The following is a 13,455-nucleotide window of genomic DNA, read 5'->3' on the forward strand; positions in this document are numbered from 1 at the left end:
AGAATTCTAGAAGTTTTCCGCGGCTTCCTGTAGCGTTATGCACCTCTCTTTCTTTTTATTTTCGTCTCTTTCTTTCTTATACGGTTTAATATCAAATAAGTAAACTTTAAACGGGGATATTTAATAAAAAATTGTGTGAACGTCTTTTAATTATTCTCACGTTGTTAATTTATTTTATTGTGTGTGTTTTTAATTAATACATATTACATAGCAAAAGAAACTTCGTTCAAACCGGGTGTCCCATGACACTTCTCGTTTTTTTTTTTGACATTTAATTCTGTGGTCTGAAACACTAGGCCATCTGTCCTGTTAGTTAAACGGACCGATACCAGTAACTCTTGATTATCAGAAAGTGAGACAAAGAACAAATGTAGCGTGTTTTATAGACTATACTAGTTGTTGCCCGCGGTTTAGTTGCTCGTCAGTTGGTAGGCAAAAAAAAAGTGGTCTAGTATACATTTAAATAAAATAAGTACGTTGATGATAAGTTTTTTCAGTAATGTTCCTCACTAACCTATATTAAAGATTTACAAGATGGCGTCATTTTGATTTCACTTTCGTTTTAATTTCTAATTAGAGGCCTTAATTAAACTAATCATTTTTCCCTATATTTAGACATTTTTAGACATAATTAAGTTTTCCATAAAGGGACAAATCGCTGGTGAGCGTTACATTTATCAATTTGATATTTACAAATTCAATTTAAAATAACTCGATAAAAGTTTTAATAAATATTATAGTTATAAGTTAATTTTTAAAGTTAATCATGTACGAATATTTATTTCACTGCTCACCTTAAGGCAACATATCTCTTAAGGTGCACTTGCACTGAAATACTTAACAATGTCTGTGTTTACAACTGTACGAAATTCCTTAGAAAGTTGGTAGTTACACAACATTCTATAAAAAAAATTGTCAACCAAAAAAAGCTGCATTTTTCGCCGCAGCCCTGTGTCGCGTCACAAAGCTGATATATTCACAGCAACTTATACATCGTGCTCGATTTTATCCTGCGAATGCTGCGAGACGTTCTCTGACGTCATCTCCTGTATTATTGTGTTCATCTCCTCACAAATATCGGTGAACTGAGGACGATCGGTTGGTGATTTGTTCCACGAACGTTTCTGTAAAATAAATACGTCATATTAAAAATCAGAGGTTCATGAACACTCACGACAATTTAGTCATCACCGTTTATGGAAAAAAAAACACAAAGAACTAATTGTAACATTACGTATTTGCTATGAACCTTCTTTGTTTCTTTTGTATTGTGATCTTGTTATTATTGTATAGTTTTAATTTCATAAGTGTTGAGAACGGAAACCAATTGATCAATTGTTACATCGTTTCTAATACAGTAGAACATAAAATAATGTGTATATTTAATTAAATGAAATAAAAAAAACGTATACACCTCTTTTTAATTTAAAATTTACAGACAGACTGGCAGTTGGCTCACCAGTTGGTAACTACCGTCCATAGGCACTTGTACTGTACACTGGAAAAGGCAACGATCTTAGTAACTAAGACGTTATGTCCCTTAGGTTCGTATTATTTAAAATTATACCGGTTCAAATCACCCTTCAAAGCCTACCCACCCAGTCCGACTTGCAGAGTCCTACTCCAAGTTAAATAGTAATTACTTTTAATCATTATGTAAATATAATGTTTATCATAACATCCTGTGAGTGGCCCACGGCTGGGCTAAGGCCTACTCCCCTATGTAGGACAGGAGACTTCTATTAGACACATGCAGGTTTCCTTACGATGTTATCTTTCGCCGACCACGAGATGAATTATAAATACACTGGGCCATACCACAATATATTACTTTTAAATTAACATATTTGAAGATTAATCGCCTTTAATAGTTTACTTAAATTAGCATTAAGTCTAATATCTGCTATATGGATAGCTATAATAATAATAGTCTTTATGGGACAATCTTAAATAATACATTCCTACTAAACTGTAATATTGGACACCAGTTTCGTCAAGATTGTCTCGCTTCCCAGCATAGGCCTCCCCTAAAGCTTGCCACAAAGTACGATCTTGTGTCTTTCTTCTCCGTGTAAAATCTGCTATTCTTTCTGTCTTTTTCCCACCTACGACGTTGTCCGGATAGCTATCATCATCATCATTAGCAGCCTTTGAGGAGAAGGCTTGGAGCATATTCCACCACGCTGCTCCAATGCGGGTTGGTGGAATACACATGTGGCAGAATTTCGTTAAAATTAGACACATGCAGGTTTCCTCACGATGTTTTCCTTCACCACCGAGCACGAGATGAATTATAAACACAAATTAAGCAAATGAAAATTCAGTGGTGCCTGCCTGGGTTTGAACCCGAAATCATCGGTTAAGATGTATGCGTCTAAGCGTCTAACCACTGGGCCATCTCGGCTCTGCCGCATAGCTAGGGTGAGCTATGGATCCCACGAGTTCGTCAATATGGACGAATCACTCACGAGTAAGGCAGCGAGTCGCTCGGGCATCGCCTCCGGTATATTCCACTCGAGCGTGTCACTCTTCAACCTCTCCAGCACGGAGTTGTCGTTCAGCTTCGCAAACGGCATTTCAGCTTTAGTGTATATCTGAAAAATAAGTTTAAATACAATATAATCTTATATATTACTAGCGTAAGGCGATTTTTGTCTCAGTGATTATGGGACGATAGCTGCACATAAAGAATCGGTTATGGTCTCATTTCTTTAGATGTGCAGAAAAATAAAGAGGATTCTTGATTGCAATTTACTAAATGGTTACGATTTAACAAATAATTTAATTTATTATTATATATTATTATAACATGAATATAGTAAACAAAAAAAAAGTAAATTCTTATCGATAAACTCCAATTCTAACTTAACTAATGTATACTATTTGACATTAAAAATTTCATTTAAAAAAGTATTCATCATTTTGGCGCCAAATGTAGATAGGTGACTTGCAGTTTACAATAAAATGAAATTAAAAAAAAACCTGTCATAGGTTTCGAAATTTTTAAATAATCTTTTGAATAAACGCGAAGTTTTGCGGGAGACCTACTAGTAAAAATAGATTTTCTGTTTGGTTCTTATAGTACACTCGAATCGATTCCAATGGCAGGACGAGTGACGAGAAAAAACATCTTTGACCTTGAATTCATATGATCAGGGATCTTATTAAGTCATTTCTGATATAAATACTAATACGGAAACGAAATTAATTCAGATACCAGATTGTTTCGGTATTGAAATAATTATTTCTTTAATAAAATTCCGCAGATATTTCACTTCACTGAATACAGTTGAATAAAGTGGACTTAGATTTTGATTTAACGTTTTCCATTTCGCATTTTAAATTGGGACCGATAATTGTTGTCTTAATATTGATAAATAACCAGTGTTTAATCGTTTCTATAAATCAGAAGAAACAATGACATTTAAATTGATACTTTTTTTTTTTAAATAAATGATTGAAGTTGCACATTTGACTTACTTCGAAAAAAACTAAAAACCGTTCACTTTTGCACCATGCATATGGGGGTTAAAATTATCGCAAATAGTCATCCCTATCACCTCCTAACGACGAATTACCAATAACCCTGAATAATCAAGAACTGTTCGTAGAGCATAATATTCCAGAGCTTTAAGCAAATCGCATATAATTTGTTATGTCTATGTCTTATTTAGCTTTACTCATCTCGAACTGGAATCGGGTATCGAAATTCTTATATCGGTGGTATCACTGACCTCCCAAACAGTAGCTGCGAACATGTACACGTCCGACTTAGTGGAGTACTCGTCTTCCATCACCGCTTCGAACGGCAGCCAGCGGAGCGGAAGCACCTGTTACGAAGACATTAGGTATGTAAAATATATATATATTCAAAAGGGTTTCGTTACATTTTTGACAGAAAAAATAGAATGAATATAGCTCACCTGATCGTGTAACTTGAAGTACTCGTGCGAGTTGGGCCCACGAGTGAGCGCCGGGAACGACAGCTTCAGCTGCAGCTTCGACGTTATCACGCAGTTGCGCGCCGCTATGTCTCTGCGCACACAGGGGGGGGGGGTGAGTGTTACATGCGGTGCGGGGCGGGGCGGCGCGGGGCGGCGCGGGGGGCGCGGCGTACCTGTGCGTGAGGCGCTTGTGCGCGAGGCGCGCGGCGGCGGCGCCGAGGTGTCTGGCGAGCGCCAGGCGGTGCGCGGGCGCGAGCGGCGGCGCGGCGCGCGGCCGCGGGGGCAGCCCGTGCGCGGGGCCCACGCGCGACACGTACTCCTCGTTTTCCTCCGGCGTGCGCGTCGCGATCAGGAAACTCTTCAGATCGCCCTGCGACGCAGCCCGTATGGATTACAGGGGACCGACCCTCGACACAGACGGGACGGCCGACCGGCTCCGCCTACTCACCCAGTCGGTGTGCTCCAGCAGCATGTAGTGCGGGTCGGCCTCGTTGCAGAGCCCGATGAGACGCGCGAGGTGCTCGTGACGGATGCGGCTGAACAGTTCCAGCTGACGCCGGAATTCGGCTAACTGTACCTAGAGTTGAGTAACGTTATTTATTTTGAAAGGGAACGAAAATTTATTAAGTGGTGTATTTGCTCGTATTGGCTACAAAAGGGATGACTGAAAGACAACTGCATGTGGCGGAGAATGCTGAGAGGAATGTGTGGTGTTACGCGAATAGATAGACTAAGGAATGAGTACATAAGAGGAAATTTGAAAGTGGCACCGGTAACCGAGAAGCTATGTGGAAACCGGCTGTCTTGGTATGGGCATGTTATGCGGAGGAATGAGGACCATGTTGTGAGAAAGGTTTTGAGAATGGATGTGGATGGGTATATAGGGAGGGGACGACCCAAGAAACGAAGGATGGATTGTGTGAGAGACGATATGGTTAGAAAGAATGTTACTTGTGAGATGACGTCCGACAGAGAAGTATGGAAGAAGAAGACATGCTGCGCCGACCCCAAGTAAAATTGGGATAAGGGCAGGAGGATGATGATGATTTCCTTGTATTGTGTTTCGTAGGAAAATAAAAAGAGAAACATCTGGTACCACCCACTCATCTGATATTCTACCGCCAAACAGTAATACAAAGTATTTTTGTTTTCTGGTTTGAAGGGTGAGTGAGCCAATGTATCAACAGGCGCAAGGATCGTAACATCTTAACTTCCAAGCTTGGTGGCGCATTGGTGAGATAAGGAATGTTTATTATAGGAGGTGGTCACCATTTAACATAAGAAAACAAACTCCCTTTTCAGAAGTTAATTTAAAATTAAAATTAATAGAAAACCTCACCTCATCCTTTGTAGTGAGTACTTTTATGAGCACTGGTTTCAGTTGAGGTTCGCCCTCTTCGTCCTTGTTACGTAACTTCTTAACTTGACTCATATCTATTTTACCCAGCATCACGTCTCCAAACTCGCCTCGACCTTGAAATAATAATCTGGATTAGATGATCACATAACGGCGGGGATAAAACTTTTCTGTTAACCACTTCGTGGTAGTTTTGTGGACTATACAATATTTAGTACTGTAGTGTTCCAGTTGGAAGCTTGAGTGAGCCAGTGTAACTAAGGTTGTGTAAAGAGGTTGGTGACGCTTTGGCGATGTAGGTATATGATCGGTGGTTGTCACATATCGTCTGGTCGTCCATTTGCCAGTCTACCTAAATATTTAAATAAAAAAAAAATAGTAGAAGATTAAATTATTTGTAATTATTCCACTGCTGGACTAATTTGAAGACCAGTCTTTTTGGAGAGCAAATTGGATTTGTTTCAAATGTCTCCAATGAGATTTACGTAGTAATGGTTCGAGATCACATCTTGTAACGAAATAATCAAATACATTTCTAAATGCTACATAAACAAATCGACGAATATCATACATTTTTAATTAAAAAAATTACCTAAAGTAATCTGTTCCGTGAGCAATGTCCTCGGTACAGTGAGCTGGTCGTACTGCCCAGACTTCTTCGATACTCGCGATATTCCCGAAACCTCTGAATTGTCGGCACCTAGAAGCGAAAGAATAACACTTCCTTCAGTTTTAAATACCTTTTAGGCCGTTTTGATTCTCTCATTCGCTCACAATATATGTAGAAGTATGAAAAAAAATACGAGTTCATCAGGAAAATCGTATAACAATATATTACTCTGTTTTATTCGTCGGATAATCTTACAACAATTATATAGAAAGCGTATCATACCACTGTCTCTATCGTGCGGCAACAGCCTTCCGTTCTGCGTAGGCGCACCGTTTACGGTAACCTTCTGTTTGTCTTCTTCTCCCTCTTCCACTAATTTCTCTCTTCCTTCTGCCATTTCTAGTTCCATCTTTTCACCTTCATATGGAGCAAATATCAGCATTAATTCGATTTCAATCTGAATGTTTATTGGTCGGTGAAAGCTTATGACGCTATAGACGACCAATGAGCTCATTCCAAAAATTGTTGTTTAATTCTACTTTCCAAGTGATATTTGGTCAAATATAAAAAATGACTTGACTTTAAAACAGTATAATAATGCTTAAATGTAAATAATTATTTAGGTTACCTCTCTGACGCCGCTGTAACCGTCTTCGCCTACAATACAGCATGAGGGCTAACACCAATATCATGTATGCGCCTGCGACGGATATGGACACGAGAACCGCCTTCCCCGCAACGCCTGTAGACTCTGGTGGGGGGAGCTCACCTTCTGTAGAATTAATTAATTAATTAACGATGCTTATAGATTCAAGTCAATTGTAAAAAATACATTGGTAAAGAAGGCATATTATTCGATACAAGATTATATTGATGATTTTTTATCAGCGTGGAGTTAATGCTTGTTTACTTCCAGGCAGGAGACATAACATGCATATATAACTATATTTAACTAACATGACTGTATTTTTAGATGTTGAAAAAGAGTAACTACTGAGTTTCTTGCCGGTTCTTCTCGGTAGAATCTACATTCCGAACCGGTGGTAGATTTACTTTAAATAGTTTGTTAAATGACGATTCAAAAGTGCTTGTAAAAGCCTACTTGAATAAAGTATAGTTTGATTTGATTTGATATTCAGTGTAAACACAGGTGCACTCTATTCTGTCAGTCTAATAATCTGATAGAACGGTAATCAGTGTATATATAAAAACAGAGATGTAATTGAACTACCGGTTGTAACGATTTTGCTTCCGTTATATATTACGTTTGAAATAACAGACACAAAATAAATTAACAACTTGAGAATAATTAAATACCAATGACAAAATTGATATTAAAAATCAGATGCGAATTAAAATAATAACAAAAAAAATAGTTTAAATAAGATTACGTGACAATTTCTGTGAGTTCACTCTACTGTGAGCCGAGTCAAATAACTTTAATCCAAAAATGCTATTGAAATCTCACCGGGGTGCACTATCAACTCGAGCTCATTCCTCGCCAGTCCGGCCGCGCTGCCAGCCGTGCAACCATATCTGTCAGAGTCCTCCTCCATTGCGTTACGGATGAGTAACGTCCCATTGTTCAGGAGAACCAGTCTGGAAGAGATTTAGTGTTAAAGAAATACAAGATTTTCATAAGAATTAAATGTTAAGCGAGCGACGCATTGTCTGAGCAGCGCATAGCGTTGTCTATATGAGCGAGTTAGACAGAGTATGTAAACGTAAAAGTATCTTCATCGGACGGACCATTAGTATTATATTTGTATATTCAATCGATATTAAGTTAAAATTGACTAACAAGTGCGATTACAACTTACAGCAACACTTAAAAAAGTAGTAAAATTTGTTTAACGTGTATAATTACATTGAAAGAGTAACTTACCTCGAGTTAGATGCATTCACGCCGCCCTCGATTGCAACTCCATCTTCTGAAAATAAATTATCAAATTGTTCTTAACACGCTTTAATTAGCTTCACTTGTAGCTACGTATGTAAGAAAATCTTGGGATCTTAATTTGACCCACTTCCCGGTCTTCGATTAGGATGAAATTTTGCACACGCTCTGAGTTCTGATGACCATACATGACTAGCTAAGAAACGTCATTACAAATCCAAGATGGCGGACTGGCTGTTTGAAATCCACCCCCATGATATGGATATAAAACAAAAGAGTTTGCTGTCAGGAATACGAAAAAAATAGTCACGTGACATAAATCCAATATGGTGGACGTCCAAGATGGCGGACAGGCTATTTGAAATCCACCCCCATGATATTGGTATCAAACAAAAGAGTTTGCTGTCAGGAATACGAAAAAAATAGTCACGTGACATAAATCCAATATGGTGGACGTCCAAGATGGCGGACAGGCTATTTGAAATCCACCCCCATGATATTGGTATCAAACAAAAGAGTTTGCTGTCAGGAATACGAAAAAAATAGTCACGTGACATAAATCCAATATGGTGGACGTCCAAGATGGCGGACAGGCTATATGAAATCCACCCCCATGATATTGGTATCAAATGAAAGGGTTTGCTGTCAGGAATACGAAAAAAAATAGTCACGTGACTTAAATCCAACATGGCGGGCATCCAAGATGGCGGATTGGCTATTTGAAATGCACCCCAATGATATAGGTATTAAATGAAAGGGTACTTAAAGCTAAAATCGTGTTTTTATTTTTTTAAACTATTATTATTATTTTATGAATTAAGTTTGTATTGTAAACAGTCTTTATAAAGATTTTCTTTGTTATTCGTATACTCACGTTGTTGATGCAAAATGGTAAGGTTTCTGTCCCAGTGGGTGGTGGGTGGCGGGTCGCCGGTTGCGAGACAGTTGAGAGAGACCGTCTGTTTGACTGTCACGTGCATCTGTTGTCCCGCTATCGGCTCTATAACTCTTGGTGACACTAGTACAAAAAAAAGGTTATTTTAATATATTATACAATAGCTTTGTAGGGGTACTGGTCCCTAGCTTGCGGCCTACTCTGGTAATTCCATCTTGTGGTACTTCTTGATAGTTAAACAACACTCTGTTGCTTGTCAGATCGGAATGAATTTATGTTTTTTTTTATCTGTATTTGTGTATTGCTGTTGGCCCGACTGGCCTTCACAGCGTCACCGAACGTTGGGGCGAGTGCTAAGATTCTGCCTTAAGGTGAACCCTTTTGGGCTCGAGAGTGACGTTCGTCCTGAGGGTGTCTCCTATGAGATCGCACCTCGGCTCAGAACGTAGTCGGTGGGGAAATTTATGTAAAAATGTGTCAGTATATATACAAAAACTTAAAATAGAATTAACCAATGACAAAGCTTCAATTTCGTATGATTTGTAAGAGCGCGACGGGAGAGCGCCATATACGCTTGGTCTCTGGTCGTCGACGGTCGTATGTCATTATAATGTAAATCCTACAGCTTTATAATATCAATATAACTCTGCAAGTTTGGCAACTAACCTAATACTAAATTAATTTCGTAAGAAGTTTATTGAGATCCTTGTCGAATTCACTTTAACTACAGGCACAAGGGACATAACATCTTAGTTTCAAGATTGGTGGCGCATGAGTTAGAGATAGTTAAGTTCTTATAGTGCATTTGTCTATCTCTATACGACCTACCAATAGGCTCTTTGGCCAGTCACCTCAACTATATTAAATAAAATAAAAAAAAAAAACAAAAAATACAGTCCAAGATCAACTTTACCAAGAGCATAGAGAACCTTATGTAAAGTGGCTCTTTGAACGACCACTACTTGATGGTGTATATAATTATATTTAAAAACTAATTGGTATACACTTCATTGACGTTGTAGGGCGAGGCGCTGAAGAAATTACATGTTCTAGAGATTATATGACGATGACTTTTTTAATCGATGCTAGTTGAAGGGGAATATTGAATTCTATGGTGGTTTTTAGACGCATCGTCTTAAGCTTTCAGTGAGGGTTTTGAGTTGAATGAGATGTTAAAAGTCTATTTGGATCTATCTGTTAACAGGCGACCATTTTACAGAAACATTTCAGGCAGTATATACGGAAAAATCGAATCAAAGTTCTTTATTTAACATAGAAGTTATGTGCCTTAAAATTCACCCCAATCACATTGGCGACGTAAGATATTTAGATATTGGCGATGCACAATGCGCCACCAACCTTGGGAACTGAGGTTGGATGTTCCTTGTGCATGTAATTACATTGGCTGTGGTCTGGACAAAGGCCTTAAGAAATAAAGCCAAAATAAATCTCTAGCTTAACATACAAATGGATCAATTGTAAATTCTCGACTAAACTTAGAATGTGCGTCTTACCCACTACGTCCAAAGTAATCCTAGCAGTGATATTCTGGTCTCCGTCTGAAGCTCGACAAGTGTAGTTACCGGAGTGACTTCTCTTGGCCTCTGAGACCATTAGAGTTCCGTTTGCTGATGTCACACCTTCTGGAAGGGGGTCTGCGTCGTTCTAAAAAAAAGAAACATTTTCAAATTTGAATCATCTCCAAATGTGTAAATATTTATGACTTCTTTAAGAAGCCATATTCGTTCGTTTATTATTATTATTAATTTTAAAGGAAATCTCTGAAACAGCCCGTCAATGACTTAGTTGAGCAAAATAATACTTACTTTTAAAGTGGTTATGATCTTATAAATAATATGAAGCATATTTTTAATACGGTTCTGAATACCTAAGTATTTTACATAGAAGCAAAAAAAAAGTATAATAAATCCATGTCGAATATTAACCAAGAATTCAATTTGAGAGTATAAAGATTTCCGTTTAGAACATGCATTATTTATTCAAATTACTACTGGCCGGTAGATGGCGTTACTATAGAATTCAATGGTAAAAAACTATTTCATAGTAACGAAATAAACTTTTAACAATATTTATTTTTATCGTTTTGTTTGCTATCCCACAAAGGTATTAAATGATTTTTATGCTACTTTCATGTTGAACGGAGTTAGTAGTCGAAAATTTCTGTTACTTCTCGTAACGTAGGTATGTGCCGTAGAATGATTTGATAATTCGAATGGCTGTAAAACAAGTCTTAGGAGTAATGACCGCCTCCCCCCCTAAATCAAATATGTGAAATTGAAAAAGATACAATTTACGAAAATTTAATAAATAAAGACAAGATCATATACTGATTAGTATTAACAGAGTCGGTTTTCGTATAAGGAATGAAATGCAACGTTGAAAACATTTTGACGACCTCCGTGGTCGAGTAGTGTGTACACCGGTTTTCATGGGTAAGCTACTCTGAGGTCCCGGGTTCGATTCCCGGCCGAGTCGATGTAGAAAAAGTTCATTAATTTTCTATGTTGTTCTGATTTTCCATAACACAAGTGCTTTACCTACTTACATTGGGATCAGAGTAATGTATGTGATGTCCAATATTTATTTATTTATTTCTCGAACATTTCAAGTTTGAGAAATGTTTTCAACGTTGTTTAATCCCTAGAAGTATTCGCGGAAATTCGAATTATCGAATCATCCAACGACATATGCAACATGTTCGGGTTGAAGCACAGATACACAACACCAAATACAATGGTTTATCTTACTCCTTTCTCGCTTTAATTGTAGTCATTCTGCTCAGGAAAAACCAACCATGCAGAAAATGTTATAAATGCACGACCGAACATAAGTAGACACAATATGTATTCTCACACTTCCACAGCTAGAAAGAATAGAAGTGCAGGGACGGATTTGATAATTTGACTGCTCCAGACCTAAGAATGCCGCTCCCCACATTTCCGAAGAAATATATTATTTGTGAGAATCTAATTAGATAAATTTGTAGAGGTCTTTCGAGTACAACTTTGTGTTTCAAAAAGAGTTTTGATACAACTCAGTCGATTAACGACTTCACTCAACTAAATTACCTTGAAATTATATCCAAACAACTCTATCAGCCTGAACCAGACACGGAACCTCCGTATCTGAGAACCTCGGGACATGCTGCCGCATAGTCTTATTCTATAACATGGGAGTACTTACAAGAAACCACATTACTGTCGGAGAGGCGCCTCCGGCTACTTTACAATGTATCTTGCCAGAGCTGTTCAGTTCGAGCTTCTTGTTATACGGTTCTGGTTCGAAGCGGAGAACGCCATCTGTTAAAAACGTTTCCAATAAAGATCGATAGATGGCATTAGTTTATTTAATAACGACACGTTACAATCACATTTGCCTTTTTATATGTTACATTCTGAAACCCTCATAGGCACATTGCTGAAGTCTTGGATCATCTAAGACCCAGGTGGTTAATTAAAATTATTTTTGGGGGACAGAACAATGCTCGCCCTCAGGGGTTTGTTATGCTTAAGACGGTGGTTTATAGGTACAGTCAGCGATAACTTAAAAACCATATTTTAGTAAAATTATTTATGTATAGTATAAAATCCATGAAAAAAAAAGGTCTATTTTTATGTTGAAACATTGTCGAGGATTTTTCATCTCTTAACAGATGTACCAACATTTTTTTTATAAATAAGATTTGATTCATTTCATCACTATTATGTTTAATCCCCACGTCTTGACATCCATCTTATCACACCCCCTTTTAGGGACTGACGTCATTTATAATTATTACATATGGTATTTCTGCCCAGCTGTTACGTTTAACGAATCGTTAGTGTACATCAGTTAAGTAACAGCCTTTAAATGTGCCACTGCTGGACTAACCCCTCCTCGTCTTTTTGAGGACAAAGTTTCGAGCTTACTCCGGATATAACAGATCATCAGCCACATAGAGATTTCCTTACGACGTTATGCTTAACCGCCGAGCACAAGATTAATTTTAAACAGAAGTTAAGTACATGAATATTCAGTTGAACTTGGACTCACAGCCTGTTTTATATCGAGTCTTTTGAACTACTCCTCGTAGACAAATCTAGCATCCGTTAGTCAAAAGAACTCTTTATTTTTTTACAATAACAGGACATTCGTAAATTATTTGTATTAGACGATCATCATGACGGCGGTAGCTTCACTTAATATAGTTTGTTAAATGGTGATTCAAAAATGAAAAATTCACTCACCGATTGCGGCTCTGTGTCGTCTGCTTGGCTTATGACCTCTGATGCGATGACTTCCATGTTGTGAATCTGAAAATAAAAAATAACATCTTTAACCTAGATAAAATATAATAAACGCATTTATTATTTTTAACGAGTTTAGGAAGACAAATATATATAATAATTACATTTACACAATTAGTTACGTTTTAATAAAGAAATACATAGTACATAAATATTATAAAGTTTGATAATTGGTTTGTTGGAACGCGCTAGTCCGATGAACAATACCGATTTCAAAATCTCAATTTCAGTGAAATAGCCGTTTTTTTTTTGAGAAAGGTTATAGATTTCTTAGTGAGAGGGCTTTGTGCAAGCCCGTCTAAATAAACACCATCAACATCAATTATTCTATTAAACGCTACTAACTGGCTAAAGAGTGGGTGGGCCAGTGTATTTGCATTGACAAGGGACATAACCCAGTACTTCTCAAGTTTGGTCGCACACAGGTGATGTAATTAATATTCAA

The 13,455-nt window shown here is 37.7% G+C and overlaps 1 protein-coding gene across 1 annotated transcript; it reads right to left on the reverse strand.

Annotated features, from left to right (window-relative positions):
* Positions 1–986: 986 nt before the first annotated feature.
* LOC113391947 (tyrosine-protein kinase-like otk) lies at positions 987–13,011 on the reverse strand. The gene is made up of 16 exons (XM_026628100.2): positions 12,951–13,011; positions 11,908–12,023; positions 10,218–10,368; positions 8,683–8,826; positions 7,797–7,842; positions 7,380–7,510; positions 6,540–6,683; positions 6,194–6,328; positions 5,894–6,001; positions 5,284–5,417; positions 4,393–4,521; positions 4,118–4,314; positions 3,924–4,035; positions 3,735–3,830; positions 2,469–2,594; positions 987–1,124 (listed from the first exon to the last, which is right to left on the reverse strand). The coding sequence occupies exons 2-16, from the start codon at positions 11,917–11,919 to the stop codon at positions 987–989; spliced, it is 1,803 nt and encodes a 600-aa protein (XP_026483885.2). The 5' UTR covers positions 11,920–12,023; positions 12,951–13,011.
* Between the last annotated feature and the right edge of the window lie 444 nt (positions 13,012–13,455).

This window comes from Vanessa tameamea, chromosome 27 (assembly GCF_037043105.1).
Source record: "Vanessa tameamea isolate UH-Manoa-2023 chromosome 27, ilVanTame1 primary haplotype, whole genome shotgun sequence".
Taxonomy (NCBI): Eukaryota; Metazoa; Arthropoda; class Insecta; order Lepidoptera; family Nymphalidae; genus Vanessa; species Vanessa tameamea.